Source organism: Ovis aries, chromosome 4 (genome assembly GCF_016772045.2).
Source record: "Ovis aries strain OAR_USU_Benz2616 breed Rambouillet chromosome 4, ARS-UI_Ramb_v3.0, whole genome shotgun sequence".
Lineage (NCBI taxonomy): Eukaryota > Metazoa > Chordata > Mammalia > Artiodactyla > Bovidae > Ovis > Ovis aries.
In genome coordinates this window covers 45055573-45082722 of record NC_056057.1, presented here as the reverse complement: position 1 = coordinate 45082722, position 27150 = coordinate 45055573, and the positions used below count along the sequence as shown (strand labels likewise).

At 40.7% G+C, this 27150-nt stretch overlaps 1 protein-coding gene across 5 annotated transcripts; it reads right to left on the bottom strand.

Annotated features, from left to right (window-relative positions):
• Window positions 1–332: 332 nt before the first annotated feature.
• LOC101102976 (3-beta-hydroxysteroid-Delta(8),Delta(7)-isomerase-like) lies at window positions 333–27063 on the bottom strand. 5 transcript variants are annotated; one of them, XR_009600351.1, is made up of 5 exons: window positions 26914–27063; window positions 26599–26670; window positions 13487–13641; window positions 2504–6185; window positions 333–2329 (listed from the first exon to the last, which is right to left on the bottom strand). XR_009600351.1 is itself a non-coding variant. In XM_027968567.3 (3 exons), exons 2-3 carry the CDS (start codon window positions 13514–13516, stop codon window positions 5418–5420), a joined length of 798 nt encoding a protein of 265 aa, XP_027824368.2. In that variant the 5' UTR covers window positions 13517–13641; window positions 26599–27063; the 3' UTR covers window positions 333–5417. The 5 variants fall into 5 exon arrangements, 1 of the variants encoding a protein (XP_027824368.2); XR_009600350.1 differs by having other exon boundaries at window positions 26599–27063; XR_009600352.1 differs by lacking the exon at window positions 13487–13641 and having other exon boundaries at window positions 2504–6182; window positions 26599–27063.
• Window positions 27064–27150: the final 87 nt, after the last annotated feature.

Below are 27150 nucleotides of genomic sequence, written 5' to 3'. Positions count from 1 at the left end.
TATTTGACCACGCCTTATGGCTTGCAGGATCTTACCCAACCATGAATTGAACCTGGGCAGCCGTCAGTCAAAGTGTGGAGTCCTAACCACTGGACAGCCAGGGAATTCCCTTTGTTCAAAAAAAAAATGTTGGGGTACTGAATCTTAATTTCCTATTGGGCCCTTTCCCCCCCCTAATCTGGCTTCATTATACTGTTTTGATGTCTTCCTGACAGTAATTTTCTTGTTGCTATTATGTTATTACTATGTATGCTTATTGGATAAATAAATCCTTAGGAACTAGAGAAATGTTTTAATGATTGAAAATCAAAATAAACACACCTTATTAACAATTCAGGCAAGCAAACAGTTTACTCATTTTTTAAATTAAGACTTTAAATATGAACATGCAGTACATTCACATGGCTTAACATTCCACAGATACAAGAGGACATACAATAGAAGTTTCCCTTTCATGCTGGTCCTGGCTATTCAGTTCCTCCTCCCAGAGACAGTTAATGCTATCATTTTCTTTGGACCATCTTCCTGGGGACAAAAGTACTTGTTTTAAATTTAATAAAAAGATATAGGAAGAGCCAAAAGGTAATTTAGGACTGTTTTCAGTGTTATTCTGTAAACAGCAAATCCAGAGAGATACACCTGCGTTGTATTTTTCACTACCAAAATGTGGTCAGGACATTCCTGTTCACAAAAGAAGCTGTGCAACGCGGGACATCTGGTTTCTAAGTGAACACCCCTGAACAACTGCCTACAATAAATTCACTGGCTCCACTGTTGAAGTATAGCCTGTAACTAATGTGTGCCACAGCTACAGAGCAGAGGGGTCAGATAGGCACTTGTCCTTACAGTTCAGGCCAGTGTCACATATTTTTAAAGTGTACACAAGAAAAATCATCTCATTCATATGGCATGGCACATCAACCATGTGCTGGTTCAGATTCAAAGCTTTTGAGAGAAAAATAGAGGCCAAATAATAACCCTGTCTGGTGGCACTTCTCTAGTCTAATTCTATAGCATAAATTCTGGGGTGGAATTTATGAAGATAAAAATTAAAGAAGAAAAGACTGATGTAACAGTTTTATTTTCAATAGCAATGTTTACAACAAATTACAAATTATATCCTTAGTAAATATTTAAACTTATGAAATAGAAATTTTGAATTTCAACTTAAAGTTATATATGGAGGTGAATAGTTTTTCAAATTCTTTTAGAGACCCACACATGCCTGAGGATCACTTTCTAATCAATAAATACTGGACTCCCAATCATCTCCACCTCTGTGGGCAACTTTGAGTGAGCACTCCATTCCGGGCTTAAAGCAGGAGGTGGGGGTGGGAGAGACTGATGGGAGGGTGAGACGAAGGAAGGTAGGCAGAATCAGGTCAGCAATGAGTATCTGCTGAAGCCTCTGCTCAGTGTGGCCTTGTGACTACCCTCTCCTAGTGGCTGGAACTGCTGCCATCCTGTCCTTTGTTACAAAACTCACCACCAGGCCAGCAAAGGATGAGGGAGCTGTGAGGATCAGGGGCCTTCAACTCACAACTGAATTACTCCAGCTGACCAGCACAGTCCAGTTCTGTGTTATGACTGAGAAAGTCAGAGCCTTCTCCTTGTTGTTTCTCCCCCGTCCCCTTTCCATTGCCTTTAACCTACTAGAGTGAATTTGGCGCCGCTGTGCTCTGCCGACTTCACTCACACTTGAAAATGAGCGTTGACTACCAAGTACAGAAATGGTAAACACTCTTTTGCCAGAGCTGGAGAACCTGGCAGAAAGGGTATTTTCCACTCTTGGTGAGCTGGATGTACATTTTCTCCTCAGGTAGATTTGGGGGGAACCAAAGATGCTAAGCTTCTCTGTCATCTCACTCTCTCTCTCTCACTTTAAGAAATAATCTCAGACAACACTAAAGCGACACGATTCATTTGTATGCAGAGTGCCTAATTTTATTGTATTTTTTTTGAGGGGCTTCTCACACCTTGCTGATTTTAATAACCAGCATTTGTGTCCCATGTTTCACATCAGTGTCTGAGCCAGTGTCTACGCAGTTGGCCATTTCTCCGCAGCCAGGACTCTAGATATAGCAGATTGTTCTCAGGTCTCTGAAGCTTGCTCTGCAGGCGCTGTTTGCTTAGGTCTTATCTCAGAGTGGTGTCGTTCTACAGGGGCTGTTAGACCTGGCCTGGCTGCGTTTGGCTCAGTCTATGGAACTGGCTGAAGCTTGGCCCTTCTTGTTCTCTTTTGTCTTCTTGTAGTTATAACTTTTGGGGAGTAATTTTTTCTTGAACACACATGGAGTGGTCTTTTTACCTTCTTATATATCTTCACCACCTGTTAAGGCAATGGTGAGCCCAGAGGTCACTGGTTGGGAGAAGGGTCGGGGGAAAGGGTGGGGGACTAAGGAGGAGGTTTGTGCCAGGCTGGGGCAGGATTATCTCGGGGTAGGGGAGGGGCAGAGGGTATAAATGGGAAAGAAGAGGAGGCGCTTGGGTAGGGTCATCTCACCTTGCCTCTTGATCCAGGCTGAGAGAGGGTCTTCCTTTTCTTCCACCGCTTGGTGCTTGTGGTTTTTGGCTCCCAAGATTGATCGGTCACTTTTGCCATGTTGAAGCCACTCAGTTGTCTACCTGTCTGCCAGGTCTGCCCTCTGTATATATCTCTCCCCAGGACAACGAGGAGTCACACCTGTCCTGCTTTGTTTAGTCATCAGGACACTCCCGACAGCCAATGGCGGCTCTGGGGAGCTGATACATCATAAAGGACCACTCCTGAGGGGGTAGAGGTGCTGGGGAGGCCCAGACGCCCTGGCTAGAGAAAGTACCCAGTAAAGACTTGCTGCCCCTCCTTGTGTCTCTCTGTTCTGGTTGTACACAAGGCAGAGAGGGGTGTTTTCTCTAAGTCATTCCCCATGGTTCATTCTATCGACTCCCACCCTTTACCATCACCTAGTATTTGGATGTCTTCACCTAGGAATTAGGGAATTGGAGGAAAGTGTTTCAGCCATGGTGTCCTTCATTGTCAATCCAAACAAGAAGTCTTTGAAATACAACTCAGGACAAGATGGGTGTGTGCACATGTGCGTGCACACTAGGGTCACTCATTCCCCCAAAATAAGATTAAAGTTATGAAGTAAGATTAAATTAGGTATCTACCTACCTAGCCACCCATGTTTATGGGTACTGTATGTGAATACCTTTGAAGATTGGATGGAAGTTCTTGGAATGAAATTAATCTTCAAAGAATCAGGGATTTTTAACTTCAAATTTTGTGATGGCCAATAAGCAGAGATCAGAAGTAGAAGCTCCCCTCCAGACCAGAGCTCACCTTTCTTCCTATCTGTACCATCCCATCTGCAAACAGCAATAATGACAAATCTATGGACAGAAAGTAGATTAGTGACTGATTAGGGCTGGCAGGAGAGTAGAGGAAATAGGAGATGACTGCTAATGGTATGTGACTTCTCTGGGGTGACGAAAATGTTCTGCAATTAGATTGTTGGGATGGTTATACAACTTTGTGAATATGCTAAAAATCACTGAATTGTTAATATGCCAAAAATCTCCACAGAGTATGATTTATATTAAAATATGACTTTAACCACAATTCTGATTCAAACTAGCTGATAATGCATATTTATCTCTTTCCCCTCAAGAGGCCATAACACAGTAATAAAAATTCGTAAAACCACAATATGAAGAGAATGCTAGAGGTCATACATGCCTGAGAAAGTACACTTCTAGAAGAAGGAAAACTTGTGGAGATGTTAGCTACTGAAACAAGAGGGCAGGGAACAGTGCAGCAGAGAAAGGCAGAGTGTGGTCGAGGGGACAGCCACACTTTCTGCAGAACCTGGAAGTATCTCAGTACGTGGTAGTTTAGTCACTAAGTCATGTCCTGCTCTTGTGACCCCATGGACTGTAGCCTGCCAAGCTCCTCTGTCCATAGGATTTCTCAGGCAAGAATGCTGGAGTGGGTTGCCATTTCCTTCTCCAGGGGATCTTCCCAACCCAGGGACTGAACCTCTGTCTCCTGCTTTGCTGGCAGATTCTTTATCAATTGAGCCAGCAGGGAAGCCCAGTGAAAGGATGAGTGCCCTAGAACTCAGAGGATGATCTTGATACTCCTCTACTAGCTATGAAGATGGCTTAGGAATGGGGGAGGGGGGAGGGACTAGGGCAGTAATCTGGTTTTTAATTATTTTGGTTATTATTATTCCAGAAGAGGCCTGCCCACCTGGAGCTAGTGTTCCTTTAAGATCCAGGAGAATAAACTGGCAGTTTATAGGAACAAACTGAGTTGCCTCATTAAAAAGGCTTTAGTGACTGGCACATCCCAAGATAAAATTTGCTTTCACATGGAAAACTTGGTCTACTGCATCAAATAAATTTAACTCTTGCTACAGCTTCACTTTCTTTTACAGATTAAAAGAGGTCCAGGCAGCCATGCCAAATTAAATTAAATTTTAAACTTCCAACAACAGAAATCAGCCATATTTGCCAAGATTCTAGAGGGTAAAACTACATACAATGGGTGGGAATAACATGGGGAAAATGTTTGGTTTGGTTAAAAGAAATAACTTCCTAACAATTAGGGGGAATTCAAAAGTAGAACAGACTACTCTGTGAGGTAACAAATCTCCATTCATTGAGAACCTATGTGCTGATCAATGTTATATAAAACAAACATTAAGACTCATAGCTCCACTCAAGGTTATTTTCAGTATATGTTGGGGAAAAGAGAGTTTTGTCTTAATGTCCTTCTGAGTTCTCTACCAAGTAATCACTCTTTAGCTTCCCAAAGACTTCTCTGCGAGTACCTAGACTCAACTCACTCCCTAGAACTGGAGGTGGAGTCCTCACAACAGAAGCCATCCCCTCACAATCATGCCAGAGGAGGTATGAGAGAAGCAAGTCTTCTTTTTTTTCTTTAGGGTCAAGATCTTTATTTCCTGATTTAAAAAATTGTCCCTGGGAGAATGGCATTGAAACATGTATACTATCATGTAAGAAACGAATCGCCAGTCTAGGTTCGAAACAGGATACAGGATGCTTGGGGCTGGTGCACTGGGATGACCCAGAGAGATGACATGGGGAGGGTGGTGGGAGGGGGGTTCAGGGTTGGGAACTCATGTACACCTGTGGTGGATTCATGTCAATGTATGGCAAAACCAATACAGTATCGTAAAGTTAAAAAAAAAAAATTGTCCCCATCACAGACTTCCTAGGTTCTCTTGTACCTTTGTCCCATTGGCTCCTGACAGTGGCTCCACACGGCTCCTTTCTTCCCACTGCCCACCCATCAACCTGAGTTTGACAGATCAATTCGATTTGTCCTTCCAACCTGTGGGAGCAAGGATTGGAATCTTCTGGCAGGTGGAGAGTTCCTCAATAGCCGGTGTTTAAGCCTAGTTCATCACTCTTTAGTTCTGCTTGCTCTTGGGTTTGGGGGCTTTGGCATCCAGTATGCTCTGGGCATGAGCAAGTTGCTTTATAGAATCCAGTATGAGGAGTCCGGGCAGCACCAACCACAGGGCATTCAAGAAAACAAAGTAAAACCAGAAGTAGAGTGGGTGGCCCAGCACCCCGTGCTGGAATCCATCACGGTACTCTGTCAGGAAATAGAGCACATCTCCATATACCTGGCCGACAGAGACCACAAGCTGTAGGACAAAGCGGAGGGGTTGATGGCGGAGAAAAGCAATCACCACCCACAGGTTGAGTGGTCCCCACAGGTAAGCCGTGACAGTCTCCATGCATATCATGAAGTTATCATTCAGGATGTATCGGCTGTCTCCCTTGGCATACTCTTTCCAGAGTTGAGATAAGATGGCTTGGTCTCCGAGAAGGTCCGCGTGGTAGAGGCTGAACCAGCCCTCAATCACCAAGTGGATGAACCCACATACTGCAAACCAGCACAGGGACAGTCTCCGCCAAGTCCCCAGTGGGACGACCGCAGCACGCCCTGACAACAGCCATGTGGCCACAACTAAGACTCCAGAGACAGAGAATAGGCCAGCCAGGATATGCCAGGTGGGGCAGTCATTAGGCACAAAGTTGTCTAGTCTCAGATGCCGAGGCCAGTAGGGATGCGTGGGGCTGGTGTTGGTGGTCATGTCTTTGTAGGTCAACAGCGCGTTTGCAGCGGCCTCTCCCACAGGCTCCTGGGTCTCACTAAGATTCCAAGCCTTCTTTAAAAAAAAAAAAAAGTGTTTTTAGTTTAAGTTGAATGGTTTTATTGAGCGTTAACAAAAAAAAAAAAAAATTTTTTCCCCTCGTTTGTGCTTCTGTACATGTGGTAAAATGTCTTCAAAAGGGATATTCGCTGGGAGTAAGTTGACTGTAGTACATAACCCGAATGTTTCTCTGCCTTTTTTCTCCATGGCACTGACTTTTTTTTTACAAGTCTGTTATCTTGTAGAATAATCTGCATTTTTAATTTTCTTTGTGATTTCATTTCAGATGGTCACTTCCTCAATAATACAAAGACCTAGGAGAAACTCTGAAATTACTTTCCTCACGGGCTTAAATTCTAAAAAGGTTAATTTCTTTCCAGGATTGGTCTGGGGGTTGAGGGGCTATGGTAGTTCTAGGGATAAAAAGAGAAACCAGATACATTCCCTCTGCTGAGATGCTGAAGCAGCAAGGTCGGCCCACTGGCCTGGCTCTAACACAGTTAGTGGCTTCGGTGGTCTACTTTCTCCACCTCTGCTGCACTCATGAACCCGGGTTTCCTTCTTCCATTTTTAATCCCCAGCAAACAATTCCTCACATGGCTGTGAGTGAGGCTTTATGAAATCAGATCCCCCAGTTGTTTTTTTTTTTTTAAACAGGGTTTGTGAGGTCTAGTCCTTACCTACCTTTTGAACTTCAGCCTGTCCTCATTACATCCTATATACAGATATTTATTTACAGGTACATAGATATTTATTAAGTCATACACAAATATTTCTGCAGTGCCTATTTAATTTAAAATACATTGTTCTATATTATTTTAAAAAAATGTATCTTCTTTGTTGCTGCACTTGGGCTTTCTCTAGTGGTAAGTGGAGGCTCCTCTTTGTTGCGGTGGGCAGCCTTCTCACTGCAGGGGCTGTTCTTGTGGCAGAGCACAGGCTGTTGGCATGTGGGCTCAGCAGCTGCGCTGGGTGGCCTCTAGGGTGTGCGGGCTTCTGTAGCTGAGGCACACTGGCTCAGCAGTTGTGGTGCACGGGCTTAACTGCTTCGTACTATGTGGAATCTTCTCAGACCTGGGACTGAATGCATGTCCCCTGCACTGGCAGGCAGATTCTTAACCCACTGTGACACGAGAGAAGTCCTAAAATATAGTCTTAGACAAAAGAGAAAGATCTTTTCCTCATAGAACTTAATGTGCTTTTGTTGCTTGAACAAGCTCAGCTCCCTCCAGAGCCCATCTCAAGGGCCTTTGCCCAAGCTCATCCCTGCCTAGAATGTTTTTCTTTTCACTTCCCGTTCCTTTTCTTACTGTTCTATTTAGTTTCTCTACTTGTGCAGTAGAACTCCATTTGTTTCTTTCACAGCTTATACCAGGGAGTGTGCGTGTGTGTGTATAAAGAGGTTTCTTTGTGTGTAATCCATCTATTCTGTAAAGCTGGATCACGTTCACTTAGTTTGCCAGGCAGAACAGCAAAAGAGTTGGACATGACTTAGCGACTAAATAACAAATATACTTCAAACTTTTCATAATGACTGTTAGCATATCATAGGGGTTCAATAAGCACTGGCTAAAAGAGTAAATTGTGATTTATGTGTTATCAGATTGACCACCTGACATATCTTGATCTTAAAAAAATTAGTCATCTAATAAATGCTTTGAATGTAAAAACTGTAATTCTGAGTCTCCAATGCTATCCCCTTTCTATATGGTGCTAATTTTTACAACAAGGTAAGCATATAAAAAGTATACATAGTTTCAAATATTTATCAGCTTACAGCAATATGATTATAAGTCATGGGTGAGGGAAAAAATAACCAGATACTCAACTGGACAGACAGGTTTTTGAGTCCAAAGGTAACAAAGGTGTAGTTAAATGAATAGAGAGCAAAACCAAAAATTATTAAAAGAACTAGGGAAAAAGCAGAGAAAGGGAAGTCTCTTAATGAGAACAGAGGATATTATATCCTTGACCAAGAAGATACAGGTCGCAGACTGCTGTGCTGGTCATAAACGAGGGGACCACATTAGAGACAACAGATATATTCTTATATTCCAATTACCCTGTGGGAAAGCAACTTCAGGTATAGGCCCTATGATCATAGGTCAGTAGCATATTTTTTATTCCTATCACGTAAATTCCTTTTCATCCTGCTAACATTACACAGTGAATATAAAATACACATTCACAAAATACAGAACTTCCAGGCTAGATATAAGAATCAAAGATTTAAAACATCAAAAGTTGGGCTACCCTGGTGGTCCAGTGGTTAAGCATCTGCCTTGCAATGCAAGGAACATCGGTTCAATCCCTGGCCCAGGAAGATCCCACACGCCAGGAAGCAATTAAGTCCCTGCATTACAAATTCTGATGCAGCGCAACTACTGGAGCCCGCGGGCTTAGAGCCTGTGCTCCCCTACAGAAGTCACCACAGTAAGTTCGCACACCACAAAAGAGTAGACCCTGCTCCTAGCGCCAGGAGCAAACTCGATAAAACTAGCGGAGCAACAAAGACCCACCACATCCTTCCAATCTTAAAAAAAAACAAAGGTCTATAAAGTATTCTTTGATGGAGTAAACTGCCTAATTATTGTATAATGGGCTTCCATATAAGAATTCATTTGAAGAAAGAATTCTTTTAGAAAGTCTGACAACTACTTATCTAAAGGACAGTAGAACTATTACAATGATACAGTTTTTAAAAGTAGCATTTCAAAGTGCTATTACATATTTGTATAAGGCCAAAAATTATCAAATATTCCATGTCCCATACAATTCTAAAATGCCCAAAATATAATATACATAATATACTTTGTACTGACATAATCATTACTCAATGTATTGCTGACTTTTGGATCTTGCTGACCTATCAACAGGCTTCAAATGGATAATTTGAATTTAGTGTATCATTCCTGACCTTAAAAACTGTGTTTTGGAACCTCAGGCAAGTGACTAACATATGTCATACATAAAAAGGACTGGTTGTACTTAATACTTGAAGATTATGTAGCTAGAATAAGGCATGTTTTACCTGTAATCCTCTTGCAATTATGATATAGTATTAAACTGTTCACAGCTATGACTTCTTTTGGTAGGATCCTGTTTCTGATTTTAGTTTCACTTCTGCCTAATGGGATTAAATACTTTTCTTAAATATAATTTTTTCCCCTAAAACTGCTGCAAAATTATCACCGTATCTGTTTTGAGCTACAGGTAAGTATTTCCTAATTCCTTCTGCCTTTAACATAAACTATACCAAACACAAATGAAAGTTATTTGCAAAGTTTAATGTTTTAAAGAAGTAAAGTACTGGAAGTCAATAAATCAATTCAACATAAGTAAATTATTGAATCCTGAGACTGAATAATTATAGGACATAAATAATTTGAAATCTTAAATATAAACCAACTCTTCTATTGCTTCTCATAATCTAATCAAGGCCTCTAAACTTTTTTAAAATAAATTTTTATTGGAATATAGTTGTTTCACAAAGTGTTAGTTTCTGCTGTACAGCAAAGTGAATCAGCTACATTATATCTGCCCTTTTTTGGATTTCTTTCTCATTTAGGGCCCCACGGAGAATACCGAGAAAGTTCTATATAGTAAGTTGTCATTAGTCATGTTTTATATGCAGTAGTGTACAGAGCCTCTATACTTTCTGATCACATAGCATGCACTCACTTTCTAGGGCTGCCGTAACAAAGTGGCCCACTCTACTGCAATAATATAGGGCTTCCCTGGTGGCTTAGAGGTTAAAGCATCCACCTGAAATGCAGGAGACCCGGGTTCGATTCCTGGATCGGGAAGATCCCCTGGAGAAGGAAAACGGCAACCCACTCCAGTACTCTAGCCTGGAGAATCCCATGGAGGGAGGAGCCTGGTAGCTTACAGTCCAAGGGGTCGCAAAGAGCTGGACACGACTGAACGACTTCACTTCACTTCTACTGTAATATGGAGGCTTCCCTGGTGGCTCATATGGTAAAGAATTTGCTGGCAATGCAGGAGACTCGGGTTCAATCCATGGTTAGGGAAGATTCCCTGGAGAAGGCAACGGCTATCCATAGTAGTATTCTTGCCTGGAGAATTCCATGGACAGAGAAGCGTGACTGACAATTCAGCCTCTAACACACTGTAATACATATATATTTATTTATTTAGAAATTATTTACATTCAGTCCTGCAGAAAGAATTATATATACTGTAGTCCTTACACAATTAGAAAATCTGAAAAGACGCAGGTAAAATATATATATAAATAGTAGTACTTCCTTTATGAACCCTAACAAGTTGTGTTGCACATTCTGTGGATTATACACAGCTCACCAATTTCAAGGATAGCATCATCTCTTTGGCTTGGTACCTCCTACCTTCTAACATCTTCCCTCTGCTTCCTTAGCCTGCCTCTTCTGTCACCTTCCACATACCTGGCGTTCCAACCAACCTGAAGCATTTGCATGAACTAGACCCCTTCTCTGTTCAACAACTGTGCACACGCTGTTTCTTATTGTTGAAATGTGCTCATTCTCTTCACTTCACATGAACACATAGTGAACTCCCAATCATTTTCTGAAATTCAGCTCAAATGTCATCTCTGGAAAGCTTTCACAGACTGTTCTGGGCAGCACAATGCACTTTTTCAGGGCACGTTGTTCGTATCTCTATTATTGTAAATTTCTATTTAATATACATGTAACACACACATATATTTAGACTGAACTGATATTTGAACATTCTGACCTAAAAAAACAATGCAATTTCATGTGGTTCAACTTAATACTTGACAACAAATCCACTTAGAGTATGGACTGTATTCTTCATTTTTATATTTCCAGTGACTATAATGGAGTTTGACAAAAGCATATATATCCTTAGTACATGCTTCTTGAAATTAAGGAAAGGCTTAGACACACATTCCATTTTCAGATTTTACCGTTTAAGAATGGGTAGATATTGACTTGATCCTATATGAGTTTCATTGGGTTTATTTAGTTTAATAGTATTTTAAGTTACTTTCCCTTGCTTTTGTATCTCTGTATATGGAGAAATCTCTTCAAGAGAGACACTCATTTTTTAAAAAACAGAAGAAGCTATGTAAGTTTTGTTTGAAGCCAATATAAAAACATTTCACAACTTTACTGTTTTACTTTCAAAATATTTTTATGCTTTTGAAAAAAAAATTAATCATAAAAAGGAATATAAACAGGAGAGCTAAATAAAGATATTAGTTGTATAAAGTAAGTGTAGTATTTTAAATCCCAACAATATTTTAGTAATAGCTAATATAAATCTAATTTTAGAATGTCAAATTTTTCATATTATTTGGTTTGTAGAAAAGCTGTGATAACTGAAATAGCATTTAAGTATTACATGGAGAGTTACAAGGCAAGGTATGGAGAAGTGTTCAGCTAGAGTTAGGAAGAAAGACGTGGTGAAGCCTGGGAGAAATTAGCAGGAAGTGAGACACAGATAAACATTTTCCATGCTTCCTCATTAAGCACTTAAGTTAACAAAATGCATGCAGTGAGTCTTCAGCATGCCAAGGCAGTCAAGAGCAACACAGCTCAGAGTCTGGCACTCATCCACTGTAGAGACTCTTCTCCTTTTATGGCACTTCATGTTCCTTATACTCAAATTACAAAAAACTTGTTGCAGAGAAAACCACATTAAACATGTCATTATTTCATGTCTTCTTCTAAGTGCTCTTTCCTCAGCCTCAAGTCTTTTTCCATCTTTTTGCCTTCTAATTTTTAAAAATTCAGCTCAAATATCATCATCTCTGGGATTTTCTCCCTCACTTCTCCAGCTAAAGTTGATGATCTGTCCTCTGCATTTTCACTGTATCCAGTGCATGCCATCATTGCATTCTTTTAACCACAGTGTGATAATTTAACTGTTGACATTTATCTTCTCAATTATATTACCACACAGTGCTGGGGACACTAGATACTTACTGCCATTTGTTACATAAATAAATTAGTAAGAAATGAAGTGAGAGTCTGGAATAACAAAGCACTGATGAAAAGCTTATTTGGAAACAGAAATTGTGACTACAGAGTGAAGTCTGCCTTGTCTATTGCTATATTCCTAGCATTTAAGTCTACTGCTTGGTACCATGTGGGTGCTTTGCAGGTTCTAGCAGGGGAGTGTAACTACTCATATACCCCTGACCAAAGAATGGTCTTCTTTACTAGGGGAGGTGGTTCTCTTTGAGTGTGCAGCTTTGGGAGGGACACACATGGAGAGGTGAGGTGGGAAGCGGACACTGGCCTGGCTAGTCAGATCAGCTGAAACAACCTTGGCAACTGAAGGAGTGATAGATGTTGCAGCCAGAATGCCTTCAGAGCCTGTAAGTATGCACTAACTAAATACTTAACACACATGGAAAATAAGAAAAAGCAGACTATCTAATAATGGAAGGTAAATTGAAGAAGGGCACCCGTAAACGAGTAGTAAGAGAAGTACCTCTAGTTTAAGAGGTAGTTGTATCAAGGAATAAAGCAGCTGTAAAAAATAATATCACTGATTAGCAAAATTTTTTTAAAAAAGTTACTAAATATAAATATGAGCTGGGGGAAGAGTCAATATAAGTTCATATAAATATGATTTATGCTTTCAATTAGAGTGGTCAAAGACATTAGCATGCCCACATAAATAAAAATAACACTGTTCTTTACATCTGCAAAATACTCTGTATCTTTTGCCACTAATGTACTTATGTTTTCCTGCTTAATGCCTCTACCTTGGGCATCAAAAGTCTTTCTTAACCTCCAAACGGAGTTAGCTGTTCATTTACAAGCATATCATACCACTCACGTCCAACCCTTTGCGACCCCAGGGACTGTAGCCCGCCAGGCTCCTCTGTCCAGGGAATTCTCTAGGCATGAATACTGGAGTGGTAGCCATTCCCTTCTCCCGGGGATCTTCCCAACCGAGGGATCGAATCCAGGTCTCCCACATTGCGGACGGATTCTTTACTTTCTGAGCCACCAGGGAAGCCCATGACAGCATACCTGTACTTTATACTGGTGCTGCATTATTTTAGGATTGCTTTCCTATGATATACTGAAGCACTTAACTTGGTATCGTCATCAAACAATATTTAAGAGGACCTGTGTACCTCTAATACTGATGCCCATGTACTGACAGTCCAATGTGAAGAAACAGAAATCACTGAACGTCTTTATCACTCACACTTTTCACATATCAAGGTAATGGGCAAGCTATGCTGGTAGAGTTTGTAAACTCAGATGGCAAGATAAAGACGACAGGACAAACTCGACCCAAGCTTACAAGAAATATACACATGGAGAGCTTACCATCTTTGCTCGGCACTTGGACTTGTCCATCTATGCTGGCAAGGTTTCATGCCTTGGTATTCAAGGTTTCCAGGGACCTGATTTGTACCTTCTTTTTCTGTCCTCTCTCACTAACTCCCAGTGACATTATTTTAGAACTTAGTGTTTTCTATTCACTGGAATCAAACACAGGGATTAAACATGAGAAAGACTAGGATAAAAATCCTAAAAATAGCAATTATAATAGACTTAATTAGACCCTGTGTTGGATTTAAAAGTTAACTTTAAAGTGGGCATTTTATGGTTTTTTATTTTTTATTTTTAGTTTAGCTGTTTTAGTTATGCATCTATTTTTTAATCTGATGGTACATAGAAGCAATAGTTCATCTGATGGGAATCAAGAAAAGCCAGCAGTGGCATCTGAGGCAAGATACATGCTGCTTCATGGCTCTGTTCATTAAATATTCAGAAAAGCTTTTCAAATTAGAATCTGTGAAACTGAAAAGTGAAATCACTTTACGGCAGGCGAAGGTTCGCAGTTTTCTGGCCCTACTGACACACGTGCAGACCGCCCTTCTGTGGGCCATCTCCTCCGGGAATCTGTCAGGCCTGCTTCAGGGTGCTCAGGTTACCCAACTCTGTGACTGACTCATAGAGTGTCTTGAGGGTTCAAGCCACTGTCTTTATAGATCTGTTTGTCTACACTCTCTCCCACTCTCACTTCCTCCCCTAAAAATATTCTTGGCCTCGTATGAGAAAAAAGCACTTGTGTCTACCAGCAACCAAAGAAACACTGCATCTTTCCTGAATGCGTTATTTCCTAAACATAATAAAATGGCATGATCAAAGTTTAGATTTACAAGGCTTTTTTAAAGATGTTTTAAGACTTCTGTTTCCTCTTACAAGATAGGATACATTAGAAAATCGGTTCAGTGTCACAATAAATATGGAATTCCAGTTCAGTTTTGAAAAACACCTTGGAAGGATTTTCAAAACATAGGCTGACATGAAATGTTCACAAACATGAGGTTTACACAAGACACTAAGTAAACATCATCCCCCTACCTACAGTGATGGTCTGAAAGTGTGGCTGAAACTTATGAAGCAGACCACAGTTACTCTGGAGGTGAAGTTTTCCTGTTCAAGAACAAAGCAAAGGATAAGTGGCAAAGGAAACTCATGAACTGGATACAGGGTTGGGTTTCCAATCTAGAAATTCTATGAGTTTATCACCTTTCTTTACACCTCTTTGCCACACTTAGGTTTCAAGGTTATACTATATACCTTATACTCTACTCACCAATTCTTAGCTAAAAAGTTTCCTCTTTTCAGAAAACTGACTAGTACTACAAAACTTATGCTTTCCTTTTCAGAGATTTACAGCACTGAGTAAGGCTCCTGTCATACATTTTACAGGCTTCCTATCCTTTTCTTAAAAATAAGCATCAAAATGATCTGATGTCTTTCCAAACAAAAATTCTGGTAGCAAAATTAATCTCCTGAGACATTATGGATGGTGTTCAGTTACTCTATTTGGCCCCTTTTATTCTTCCTACATTCTTCCTGCTTGGTGGTTGCTGCTGGCTCTCCCAACGAATCCTTTAAACAGAGGGCACTCTCTCATCTACAATTATCAGCTTCCCCCAAACTTAAGAACATACTCAAACTGGAAAGACTACAATTGGGCAAGCAGTTAAGCCACATTTGTTGTAAAATGATATTAATGGTTGAGAGTTCAACTTGCCTACAATGTTGAGTAAGTAAAATATGGGCTGAAAGTTTTACATTTTGATAGTTGAGGGTCTTTCTTTTTCCTCACATCCAAGTTTCAGGCAGGGAGAAAGGGGGAAGGGCAAAGAGGCTAAATACCCTCTCGTACTCTTAAATAGCTGTCCTGAAAGCCTTGCCCAGACTTCCAAAACGTCACTGTATCCCTAGGAATAAGGAAGGTTGGGCGGTCTACGCTTTTTTTTTTCAAACTAGGCACATTGCACCTGAATGAAATGAAGTTAGGGTAGTAAGGAAAAAAGGGGAACAAATATTAGCCATCTCTACTACAGCCATACTGAATTTGAGGTGCTTCTGACATACCTGTGGAAGATGCTGAAGTGGTTACAAACACAAGAGGACCAGGAGGTTTACAGATATACATTGGGGAGCTGTTACTATAAAAATAATTTACCAACTTTATGGCCATTTTTGTCCCTTGGACTTCAAGGAGATCAGACCAGTCAATCAAAGGAAATCAACCCTGAATATTCATTGGACGGACTGACGGTGAAGCTGAGGCTCCAATACTTTGGCCACCTGATGCAAAGAGCCCACTCATTAGAAAAGACCATGACGCTGGGAAAGACTGAAAGCAGGAGGAGAAGGGGACGACAGAGGACGAGATGGTTTGATAGCATCACTGACTCAATGGACCTGAGTTTGAGCAACCTCCGGGAGATGGTGAAGGACAGGGAAGCCTGGCATGCTCCAGTTCATGGGATCTCAAAGAGTCGGACATGACGGAGTGACTAAACAACAAGAGGAACAATGTGAGGGGAAAAAACAGACCCTCAAATTGAAACTTGAGAGTCTCTAGAGGAGGCACCTATAAACTATCATGGAGCTGATATAATGAGCCTGAAATGTTCTTGAGATACACAAGTGAATAGTGGCAGTTCAATTTGAATGAAATTAAGATCATGGCATCTGGTCCCATTACTTCATGGCAAATAGATGGGGAAACAATGGAAACAGTGGCTGACTTTATTTTTGGGTGCTCCAAAATCACTGCAGATGCTGACTGCAGCCATGAAATTAAAAGGCAATTGCTCCTTGGAAGAAAAGTTACGACCAACCTAGACAGCATATTAAAAAGCAGAGCCATTACTTTGCCAACAAAGGTCTGTCTAGTCAAAGCTATGATTTTTCCAGTAGTCATGTATGGATATGAGAGTTGGACTACTACGAAAGCTGAGTGCCGAAGAACTGATGTTTTTGAACTGTGGTGTTGGAGAAGACTCTTGAGAGTCCCTTGGACTGCAAGGAGATCCAACCAGTCCATCCTAAAGGAAATCAATCCTGAATGTTCATTAAAGGACTGATTTTGAAGCTGAAACTCCAATACTTTGGCCACCTGATGCGAAGAACTGATTCATTTGAAAAGACCCTGATGCTGGGGAAAGATTGAAGGCGGGAGGAGAAGGGGAAAACAGAGGATGAGATGGTTGGATGGCATCACCGACTTGTGGACCTGAGTTTGAGTAAACTCTGGGAGTTGGTGATGGACAGGGAGGCCTGGTGTGCTGCAGTCCATGGGGTTGCAAAGAGTTGGACATCACTGAGTTACTGAACTGAACTGAATTTGAATAATTCTCCCCTGATGTCCCCATATCCATCCTCTATTTATTAAAAAATTGTATTTTGGATACTATGAAAGTAGTGACAGTGTTAGTCACTCAATCATATCTGAGACCCCACAGACTATAGCCCTCCAGGCTCCTCTGTCCATGGAATTCTCTAGGCAAGAATACTGGAGTGGGTAGCCATTCCCTTCTCCAGGGGATCTTCCTAACCCAGTGATTGAACCCAGGTCTCCTGCATTGCAGGAAAATTCTTTACCATCTAAGCCACCAGGGAGTTGTATACTATACGGCTAAACAAATGCTGTTTGGGTATTTTAACTTTTTCATGTAATCCAATCTCATAATAATTGTCTTTTTTTTTAAGTTATTTTAATTATTTCTATATGCAACAACTCTACTTATAACATATGGTATATCTCAACCCTGGGACCTCAAATAGGTTCTTTTCTACTTCTTAAGAATGATTGTAATCAGGGTGAGGGAGAGGATTTACATAATCATTACAGAGTCTAGTGTTGATGGATGCCTGAGAAATTAACAGTGAATCTGTGGATCACTATGTTCTCTTGTCATATATTTATATGGATGCAAACTTGGTAACAATCTTATTTGTCAACAGAAAAGGCAATAAGGTAATGTTATACAGCTTAATAAGTTTCCTGTTCTATACTTAATTCCAATAGTTCTTTTAACAGGTTGGGTGTGGATGGATGCAATGCTTGTCAATAGTTTTTTTTTTTTTTACTTCAGTAGTATAACAGAAGGCTTTCAGATGAATACAAAGAAACTGGTCTTAGATATTATGTTTTGTTCCAGTTCAAAAAACTTTTTAAAGTTTATTCAGAGTTGCTTAACTGCCAGGATTCTGAAGATAGTTACACAAGGATCAAAACTGACCCTCTAAGTCCTATTTACTACTCTATTATCCAAATATACCTTTTCTGCTAAAAGACAAAACTATGTCAGTATTTTTCTTAGAGTTCTGACCTTCCTTATATGAGGTAAACCTCCATAAAATCTCACGGTATACACTTGGCATTGTTTGACCTATTCAGATCTGCAGCTAGAGCTATTCTGTACTTTTGGAAATGAGTTATAGAAAGGTATTCTGAGTCGTATAAATTTTCAATGCATCAGTGTGCTAATACATTGAGAAAGAGTGAAACATTTACTAAGAAAGTCACTATGACTGAAATGCACATGTAGGTATAATCAGATTAATCAGAAAGCTAAAATTTTTTTACTTCTTTGTGTATATACCATTGCATCATCATAGAACTATTCTATCAGTTCCTGGTGAACAACTAAGTTGGTTAATCAAAATTCAGGCTGAGTCATTAATTGATTTATCCATTCAATAAACATTTGGTGAGTGTCTAATGCATACAAGGCATTTTGCTAGAGCTATAACATAGAGTACTAATTACTTTATGATCATGATATTGCTGAATGGCAGAGATACATTAAATAATATATAAAAGTGAATAAGAAAGACATGCTCCTTATCCCCAGAGAGTTTACTGTTTACTGAAGGAGACAGATGATAAAAAGGTAACAATTGTAAAATAGATATAATCTGTGATAGAAAGAGAATGTTATGTCAGAAAATAATGAACAGAGGAAGGCCTGTCATGACATCTGAAAGAAGGGAGTCGGGATGGGAGGGAGGAAGCATTCCAGGCAAGGAAACAGCCTGGGCCAAGGGTCTGAGGCAGGACTGGGAAAGTCGTGTGATTGATGTAGCAGGAGCAAAGGTGAGTGCGGAAGAGATGTTTACCCTTTCACATGGTATAAAGGTACAAATCCACATCCTAAAGCCAAGAGTCTGCAAACTATATATTGTAGGTCAAATCTATCCTGCCTGTTTTTATAGTTTTACTGGAACACTGCCCTGCCCATTCATTTCTATATCGTCTATGGTGTTTTTGCGCAACAAGCAGTAGTTGCTACAGAGAGATGCGGAATGCAAAGCCTAAAATATTTACTATCTGGCTCTTTACGGAACAAGTCTGCTGCCTCCTGTACTAAGTGTGGAGTAAATTAGAACTGACAATATGAAAGTTGAAAAGGTCAGGCTTTCCTAAAGCATAGAACCACTCTTTATAACTGCTCAATGCTGATTCACATAAGAAAGACACATAAAGATAAGCAGATCAGTGTTATAGAGGTAGGGCTTTAAGATGTCCATTCCAGAAGGGTAGAAGAGATGTCTTTAAGATTAATATATGGTTTCATAAAGCACAAGGACCTTTTATCCAAGGGGGTCAGGAACCTGGACAAGGCCCGAGGATAGTCTAACTGCAAAGTAAAAATGCAGTTAGGCTCAGGAGTACTGGAGGACATTATAAAGAGAAAAAACTGATTCCTGCTTACACACTAAGCACTGCTAACATACATTTATTACAGCTAGAAGTTTGCATGTATTTCTTTGTGTGCCTATGTGCTCAGTCGCTTCAGTTGTGTCCAACTCTTTGTGACCCCCTGAACTACAGCTGCCAGGCTCCTCTGTCCATGGGATTCTCCAGGCAAGTATACTGGAGCAGGTTGCCTGCCATGCTCTTCATGGGGTCTTTCCGATTGAACCCACAGCTCCAGCATCTCCTTCATTACAGGCAGAGTCTTTACCCACTGAGCCACCTGAGAAGCCCATATATTTGCTTAGCATCTATCATTTCTAGTAACTGACAAAAGTAGGGCTGTGAGTTAACAAATGAATAAAACTCTTAGAAGCTATCTTAACCAAAGCAACTTACTTTTTTTTAGACTGGAACTCAGACTAGGCTATCTGACCCACAGGTATGTTTGTCTTGTCTTGAGTAGTTTCTTAGGATACCTCGTATTAAAAAAAAAAAAAAATCAAGGGACTTTCCTGGTGGTCCAGTGGTAGATTCTGTGCTCCCAACATAGGGAGTGCAGGTTTGATCCCTGGTTGAGGAACTAAGATCCCACATGCTGCATGGTGTGGCCAAAAATATACATAAATGAATAAAAATAAATGCATACTCCCATTCATTAAAACATTTTGAAAGAAATCTAGATATTTAGCAATCTAAATATTTGGCTTGCTTCATTTCTATATTGCTACAATCAGCAATGTACCTTGTAGATATAGACAAGGCATATAATTCTCAGTTTCCAGTCTTTACCACTTCCTATTATATTACATTCAGCCTGCCATATTATTTTTTTAACCTATCAAGAACATTTGTTTGTAATCTCTGGTCCTCATCTTATCATGAAGATCACAAACCTGTTCTTTATATACTTCTTTTCAACATTTATTTTCTAACCATGTCCCAGATGCTATGCATACAAATACAAATAACACATCATCCTTGCCCTTCAGGAGCTCTCAGGCTAGAGGCTGAGACCAATGTGTTAAATGATCCTAGGCAAATGCTGACAGCACAAAGAAACAATCAACTCTACTCTGGCAGGTCAGGAAGCACAGTACTAGGGATATGCTTGAACCCAAACTTGGAGGGGTATTCCAGGAAGAACAGACAGAGCAACAAGGAATGCTACTCTTTTGGCAATTACACATAATCAGAATAGATGAAACATTGTAAAGATGCAGGAGGGTGAGAGCGATAGGAGTGCTAAGGTTATATCAAGATTCATGTTGATGTATGGCAAAATCAATACAATATTGTAAAGTAAAAAAAAAAAAAGAATGGCTTGTATTTACACTAGAAAGAGTGACTTTTATCCCATATGCAAAAGGGAATTAGTGAAGAGACTGTGGCACAATCAGGTTTATATTTTAGAAATATGATTTTGGAAGCAGCATGGAGGACAGTTTCTGACGGAAGACTTCCAGTTAGGAAGGTATCAACGACAAAATCCAAACTGGTTTGAGGCCTGAAGGCAAGAGGCAGCGATAGGAATGGAAAAGAGAAACTGGTTAGAGACAGTGACTGACTAATGAGGAAGATGAGGGTGAAAAAAATGTCAATGAAGATTACTCGCAAGCTTGTACTTGAATGATGAGGTATATAAAAAAAATGCAGGAGAATTAATGAATGGGAGGATGGAAATAGGTAGTATAAAATCTGAGGTGTAAGTGGCTACATACATGGCAATATCCATTTGGCATCTGGATAAGAGTCAGGAATCATATGGAAGGCCAAGGCAGGAGACAAAGACTAGGAAGCTGTCAGCATTTAAAGACACCAAGATGCACAGTATCACAGAGGGGTGTGCAGAGTTAGATAAAGAGCAACTACATATTCCTAAGAATCCCCAACACTTACATGGAAGAGAGGGAGCAATGCTTAGCAGAGAAGCAGGTAGATGTGGGGCAGGGGTAGCAGTCTAAAGATGAAGAGAATCAGAGTACCAGGAATTGAGGTGATGGCAAAGGTATGGTGCAGATTATATACACAGATTCTAGGCTGGATAGAGAAGAAAATATAGAAAGGATGAATCTGTATAGGGTTGCCAGATTTACTGGAAACTAAAAAGGGACATTCAGCTAGATTTGAATTTCAGATAAACAAAGAATACTTTTTCAAGTATAAACATATCCCAAATATTGTATAATACATACTTATACTAAAAATCTATTCACTGTTTATTTGAATTCAAAATTAACTGGGGGCAGGGGATTAACTGCTCACTGGGTATCTGAAACTTTAACTGAGTGTCCTGTATTTTATCTGGCAATCATAATTAATTGAAAAGGAAAGATGTAGAGATGGGAATTCTCTGAGGTTACAAGGCAAGGGCATATTGTAGAGGACTGAGAAAGCTGAATATTAAAAAACTGCAGTTCAGAATTTCAGAGATGGAAGAGTGATGAAAAGGATCAAGAAGGGGTCCATTGGAATTTGTGGCTGAAACAGAATGGAAATGTAAGTCCAAGGAGAAACACTGAGACAAGAAGAATAGTAAGTACATGGTTCATTAGCATGGACACTGACTTCAATTAAAATGATGGCTAGAGAGTAAAGGGGATGAATATGTAGCTAAGTCTTTAATAATTAAAAAATAAAGTAGAATATGCGAGAGATTAAAAAATATATATATAGTCTGTATTCTTGTCTGACACATGACAGCCAAGTGTCAGACAAGAAGATGGAGAAATAGGGTAAAGGGGAGTATGTTTTCATAGAACTGCTGTTGCAGAGGAGGAGTGAAAAGAGATGGGAGAGATGTGAGTAAAAAACAACAATAAGCAGAAAGAAATGGGGATGAGAAGAAAAGGAACAAACAAGTTAGTAACCTAGTCCTGACAGGGAGAGAAGGCTTCTCGAAGTAAATGAAGTGTAGCTTGAGCTGAGATCCAAAGGATGTGATGTCTTACAGGTACCTCATATTCATCAGCTGCAAGATCAAAGAGCATCCCAAACTTGTCATATTTTTAGTATTTCCTAGTTCAATGAATGGTTCTACTGTCTGTCAAGTCATGCAGGTTAGAAATATAGGAGGTATTCATGATATCTGGCTCCATTACATCCATTATGCAAACCATCACATGAGCATCAGGCAAAGAGAAAAGCATTCTATGTATGCAATATTCCTAAATTGAAAGACTATGGTGCATTCTGGAAATTAAAGACCATTTACTTTGAAATAGAAGAGGAAGGGGCTAGATCATGATGGGTTTTGTAGGTCAATTAAGGATTTTGTTGTTTATTTTAATATCAATGGAAGCCATACACAGGTCTGAAGCAGGAAAGTGACATGATCAGACTTATGTTTTGAAAAGTGTATTTTGGGTAGAATGGCCAGCAGATTTGAGAAAATTAGAAAAGAAGAAGAGTAGATAAAAGGCTAGTGCAATTATCCAGGTGAGAGGGGTGGTACTTGAAACAGGGTACCAACACTGAACATGGAGAGAAGTGGATGGTTTCAGTGCTAGTTGCTGAGACCTGGTGGCTCAGACAGTAAAGAATTCACCTGTAATGCAGGAGATCTGGGTTCGATCCCTGGGTCGGGAAGATCCCCTGGAGAAGGGAATTGCTACCTACTCTAGTATTCTTGCCTGGAGAATTCCATGGACAGGGGAGTCTGGGAGGCTATGGTCCATGGGGTCACAAAGAACTGGACACGACTGAGCAACTTACACTTAATACTTAGTGCTAGTAGAGATTACGGAGAAGGCAATGGCACCCTACTCCAGTACTCTTGCCTGGAAAATCCCATGGGTGGAGGAGTCTGGTAAGCTGCAGTCCATGGGGTCGCTAGGAGTCGGACACGACTGAGTGACTTCACTTTCACTTTTCACTTTCATGCATTGGAGAAGGAAATGGCAACCCACTCCAGTGTTCTTGCCTGGAGAATCCCAGGGACGGGGAAGCCTGGTGGGCTGCCATCTATGGGGTCGCACAGAGTCGGACATGACAGAAGCAACTTAGCAGCAGCAGCAGCTAAGAGATTAAGCCAGTAGGACTTGGTGATAATAGTAGGAATTCTCCCCTAGTCACTCAGTAGTGTTCGACTCTTTGCGGCCCCATGGACTGTAGCCTACCAGGCTCCTCTGTCCATGGGATTCTCCAGGCAAGAATACTGGAGTGGGTTGCCATTTCTTCTCCAGGGGATCTTCCCGACTCAGGGATCGAACCCGGTCTCCTGCATTGCGGGCAGATGCTTTACCCTCTAAGCCACCACGAAAGTCCTCTTAATGTTGTTAGGAATTATTTAGTTGTGAGGGAATGACTGATTCCAGGGGAGAGAAGAGATAACTGAGCATGTTTTGTAACAGTACTGCCCTTAGACTTGGGTAAGGTTCCTCCTCCTGCTACAGAGGGCAGGGAGTCTGAGGTCAAGGGGTCACGTCTACCAGGAGCATGCACACCTCTTTCAGAGTGGCTAGATTTGAGGGCAGATAGAGCGGCTCATTACCCATCACTATTTGCAGAGGGTTTAGGGAGGGGCTACCCTGGTGGCTCAGAGGTTAAAGCGTTTGTCTGCAATGCTGGAGACCTGGGTTCGATCCCTGGGTCGGGAAGATCCCCTGGAGAAGGAAATGGAAACCCACTTCAGTATTCTTGCCTGGAGATTCCCATGGATGGAGGAGCCTGGTGGGCTACAGTCCACGGGATCACAAAGAGTCGGAAACGACTAAGTGACTTCACTTAGGGATGTGGACACGGCTTGAATATGTTGAGTGAGGTTGGTGAAGAAGCTTGGAATGGGAAAAGAATAGGGTCAGTCTGAGGACTCTAGAAGTCTGAGAATTCTAAATGTAAACTTGGCCTTCCAGATTATTATTTACAGAGGTTTGTGAAGGTAGTAGAGTAGAATATATTTTAAATAATAGTTTGATGATTCATAACTTAAATATTTAGACACATGGTCTTTGAGAATTCCAGTTGAGCTATTTCAAATCTTGGAAGATGATGCTGTGAAAGTGCTGTACTCAATATGCCAGCAAATTTGGAAAACTCAGCAGTGGCCACAGGACTGGAAAAGGTCAGTTTTCATTCCAATCCCAAAGAAAGGCAATGCCAAAGAATGCTCAAACTACGCACAACTGCACTTATCTCACACGCTAGCAAAGTAATGCTCAAAATTCTCCAAGCCAGGCTTCAGCAATATGTGAACCGTGAACTTCCTGATGTTCAAGGTGGTTTTCGAAAAGGCAGAGGAACCAGACATCAAATTGCCAACAGTCGCTGGATCATGGAAAAAGCAAGAGAGTTCCAGAAAAACATCTATTTCTGCTTTATTGACTATGCCAAAGCCTTTGACTGTGTGGATCACAATAAACTGTGGAAAATTCTGAAAGAGATAGGAATACCAGACCACCTGACCTGCCTCTTGAGAAACCTACATGCAGGCCAGGAAGCAATTGTTAGAACTTGACATGGAACAACAGACTGGTTCCAAATAGGAAAAGGAGTACATCAAGGCCGTATATTGTCACCCTGCTTATTTAACTTCTATGCAGAGTACATCACGAGAAACCCTGGACTGGAAGAAACACAAGCTGGAATCAAGATTGCTGGGAGAAATATCAATCACCTCAGATATGCAGATGACACCACCTTTATGGCAGAAAGTGAAGAGGAACTAAAAAGCCTCTTGATGAAAGTGAAAGAGGAGAGTGAAAAAGTTGGCTTAAAGCTCAACATTCAGAAAACTAAGATCATGGCATCCAGTCCCATCACTTCATGGGAAATAGATGGGGAAACAGTGGGAATAGTGTCAGATTTTATTTTTGGGGGCTCCAAAATCACTGTAGATGGTGATTGCAGCCATGAAATTAAAAGACGCTTACTCCTTGGAAGAAAAGTTATGAGCAACCTAGATAGCATATTCAAAAGCAGAGACATTACTTTGCCGACTAAGGTCCGTCTAGTCAAGGCTATGGTTCTTCCTTTGGCCATGTATGGATGTGAGAGTTGGACTGTGGAAAAGGCTGAGCGCCGAAGAATTGATGCTTCTGAACTGTGGTGTTGGAGAAGATTCTTGAGAGTCCCTTGGACTGCAAGGAGATCCAACCAGTCCATTCTGAAGGAAATCAGCCCTGGGATTTCTTTGGAGGGAATGATGCTGAAGCTGAAACTCCAGTACTTTGGCCACCTCATGCGAAGAGTTGACTCATTGGAAAAGACTTTGATGCTGTGAGGGATTGGGGGCAGGAGAAGAAGGGGACGACAGAGGATGAGATGGCTGGATGGCATCACTGACTTGATGGCTGCGAGTCTGAGGGACCTCCGGGAGTTGGTGATGGACAGGGAGGCCTGGCGTGCTGCTCTACATGGGGTCGCAAAGAGTCGGACACGACTGAGCGACTGAACTGAACTGAACCATACTCTTGCTCACACTCTACAAATTAGGGTCAAGCCGATAAGAGAGTGTAAGAGTATAAAAGAGTATAGTGCAAGTAGTAACATATTCAGATGATAGTTCAGTTTAGCTGGACCCTTTAAGAGATAAGATTTTGCAGACTTTTGCATGGGTATAAATGATGTAAATTTCTTAGTGATTTCAGTGTGATTTTGAAAAGCTTCTTAAATATTGCAGAAGTTTAGAGTGCAGAAGGGATCTTGGTGGTCATGTAATAAAATTTTCTAACAATAAATAAACCAGAAGTTCTGACAGAAAACGAGCACCCTGACAGAAATCACAAAGGTAGTCAATACCACATAATTTCCAGCCCCATTCTCTTTGTCCACTCTTGCACCATTGTTACTTTTCAGGTAGATATCTACTGCCAGTCAAGTCCAAAAGTTTACACTTATTTTTATTGTTTTGCATTTTTTAAAATTACAGTAAATACTTTTCATTACTTTAAAAGTTCGAGGTACATCAAAAAAGTCTATAAAGCAATATTAAGTTTTGACTCCAAAATATTCTTAAAACCAACCCCCTTTATCCCTCAAAAGTGAACACAAAATTAAGAATTCCAACTTCATGAACTCCCAAGAAGTGGGAATTCTGGAAAGTTACTTTCAATTGTTTTCTACAAAGTTACAGGCAACTTAGGGCACCTTTTGGGATTCAAAACATTCTCTGATTGGTCATCTACTCATTTGACTATATATATTTCTTTGACTTTTTGGTCTCATGTAAGATCTTGGAATAAAATTATAATCATACTCTTCACTTTGGTTGCAATTACTGCAACCCATCTCCTCAAATTCTGTATCTTCTAAGGTACAAATCAAAGCACACACTTACAAAACATCAAACACTCAGACTGCTAACTAAACGCTAAAATACACACAAAACCCTCTTTCTTTTCAAACATCTATAAACATCGCTATTGAATTTTTCTTAAGGGTATCTGAATTATAATAGTTAAAAAAGAAATTTCTCTAGGAATCTTACCTTCAAGCTGGATAGTAATCCGAAAGTTCTAGGTTTGCAGTTAGTTATTTTCCCTCAAGCATTAAAGATGATCTGAGCAAGACAGTAACGCATCTTGTCAGGACACCAAGCGACCTTTAGCCCCTCCCATCAACCGACTACTGCCTAATAGAAGGAAGGTTTTAATTTCCGGCAAAATTTTCTCTTCACAGCTGAGAATCTGCGAAATTCGGCTTTTTGAGGGGGAAGAGAGAGGGGCGGGACCAAAAGGACCCCAGGGGAAAAGGAGGGGAAAGTGGTACAAGAAAAAGTCGTCGAGGCAGAGACGAGAGAGACCTGCGTTCGAACTGACTCGGAGTCTGGAGTGAAGGTTCCTCTCAGACATTCACTGGGCCCCCGAATTCACGCGGGCGACAACTCGAAGACCCTCCCCTCACAGCTTGCTCCGCCACTAACTACGCCTGGAGGACCTGTGACCTCCAAAACGGGTATGCTAGGCGATTCCCCACACAACTTCGGGTAGAGATTCGCGCTTTTGATTGGTTCTTGGAGATATCCCTCAGCGTGGCTCAC

Coding starts and splice junctions, on each gene's coding strand:
- LOC101102976 (XM_027968567.3), bottom strand. CDS start 13,516: ATGGACAAGTCCAAGTGCCGAGCAAAGATG. Junction 6,186..13,486: donor CCAAGTGCCGAGCAAAGATG/GTAAGCTCTCCA, acceptor TTTTTTTTAAAG/AAGGCTTGGAATCTTAGTGA.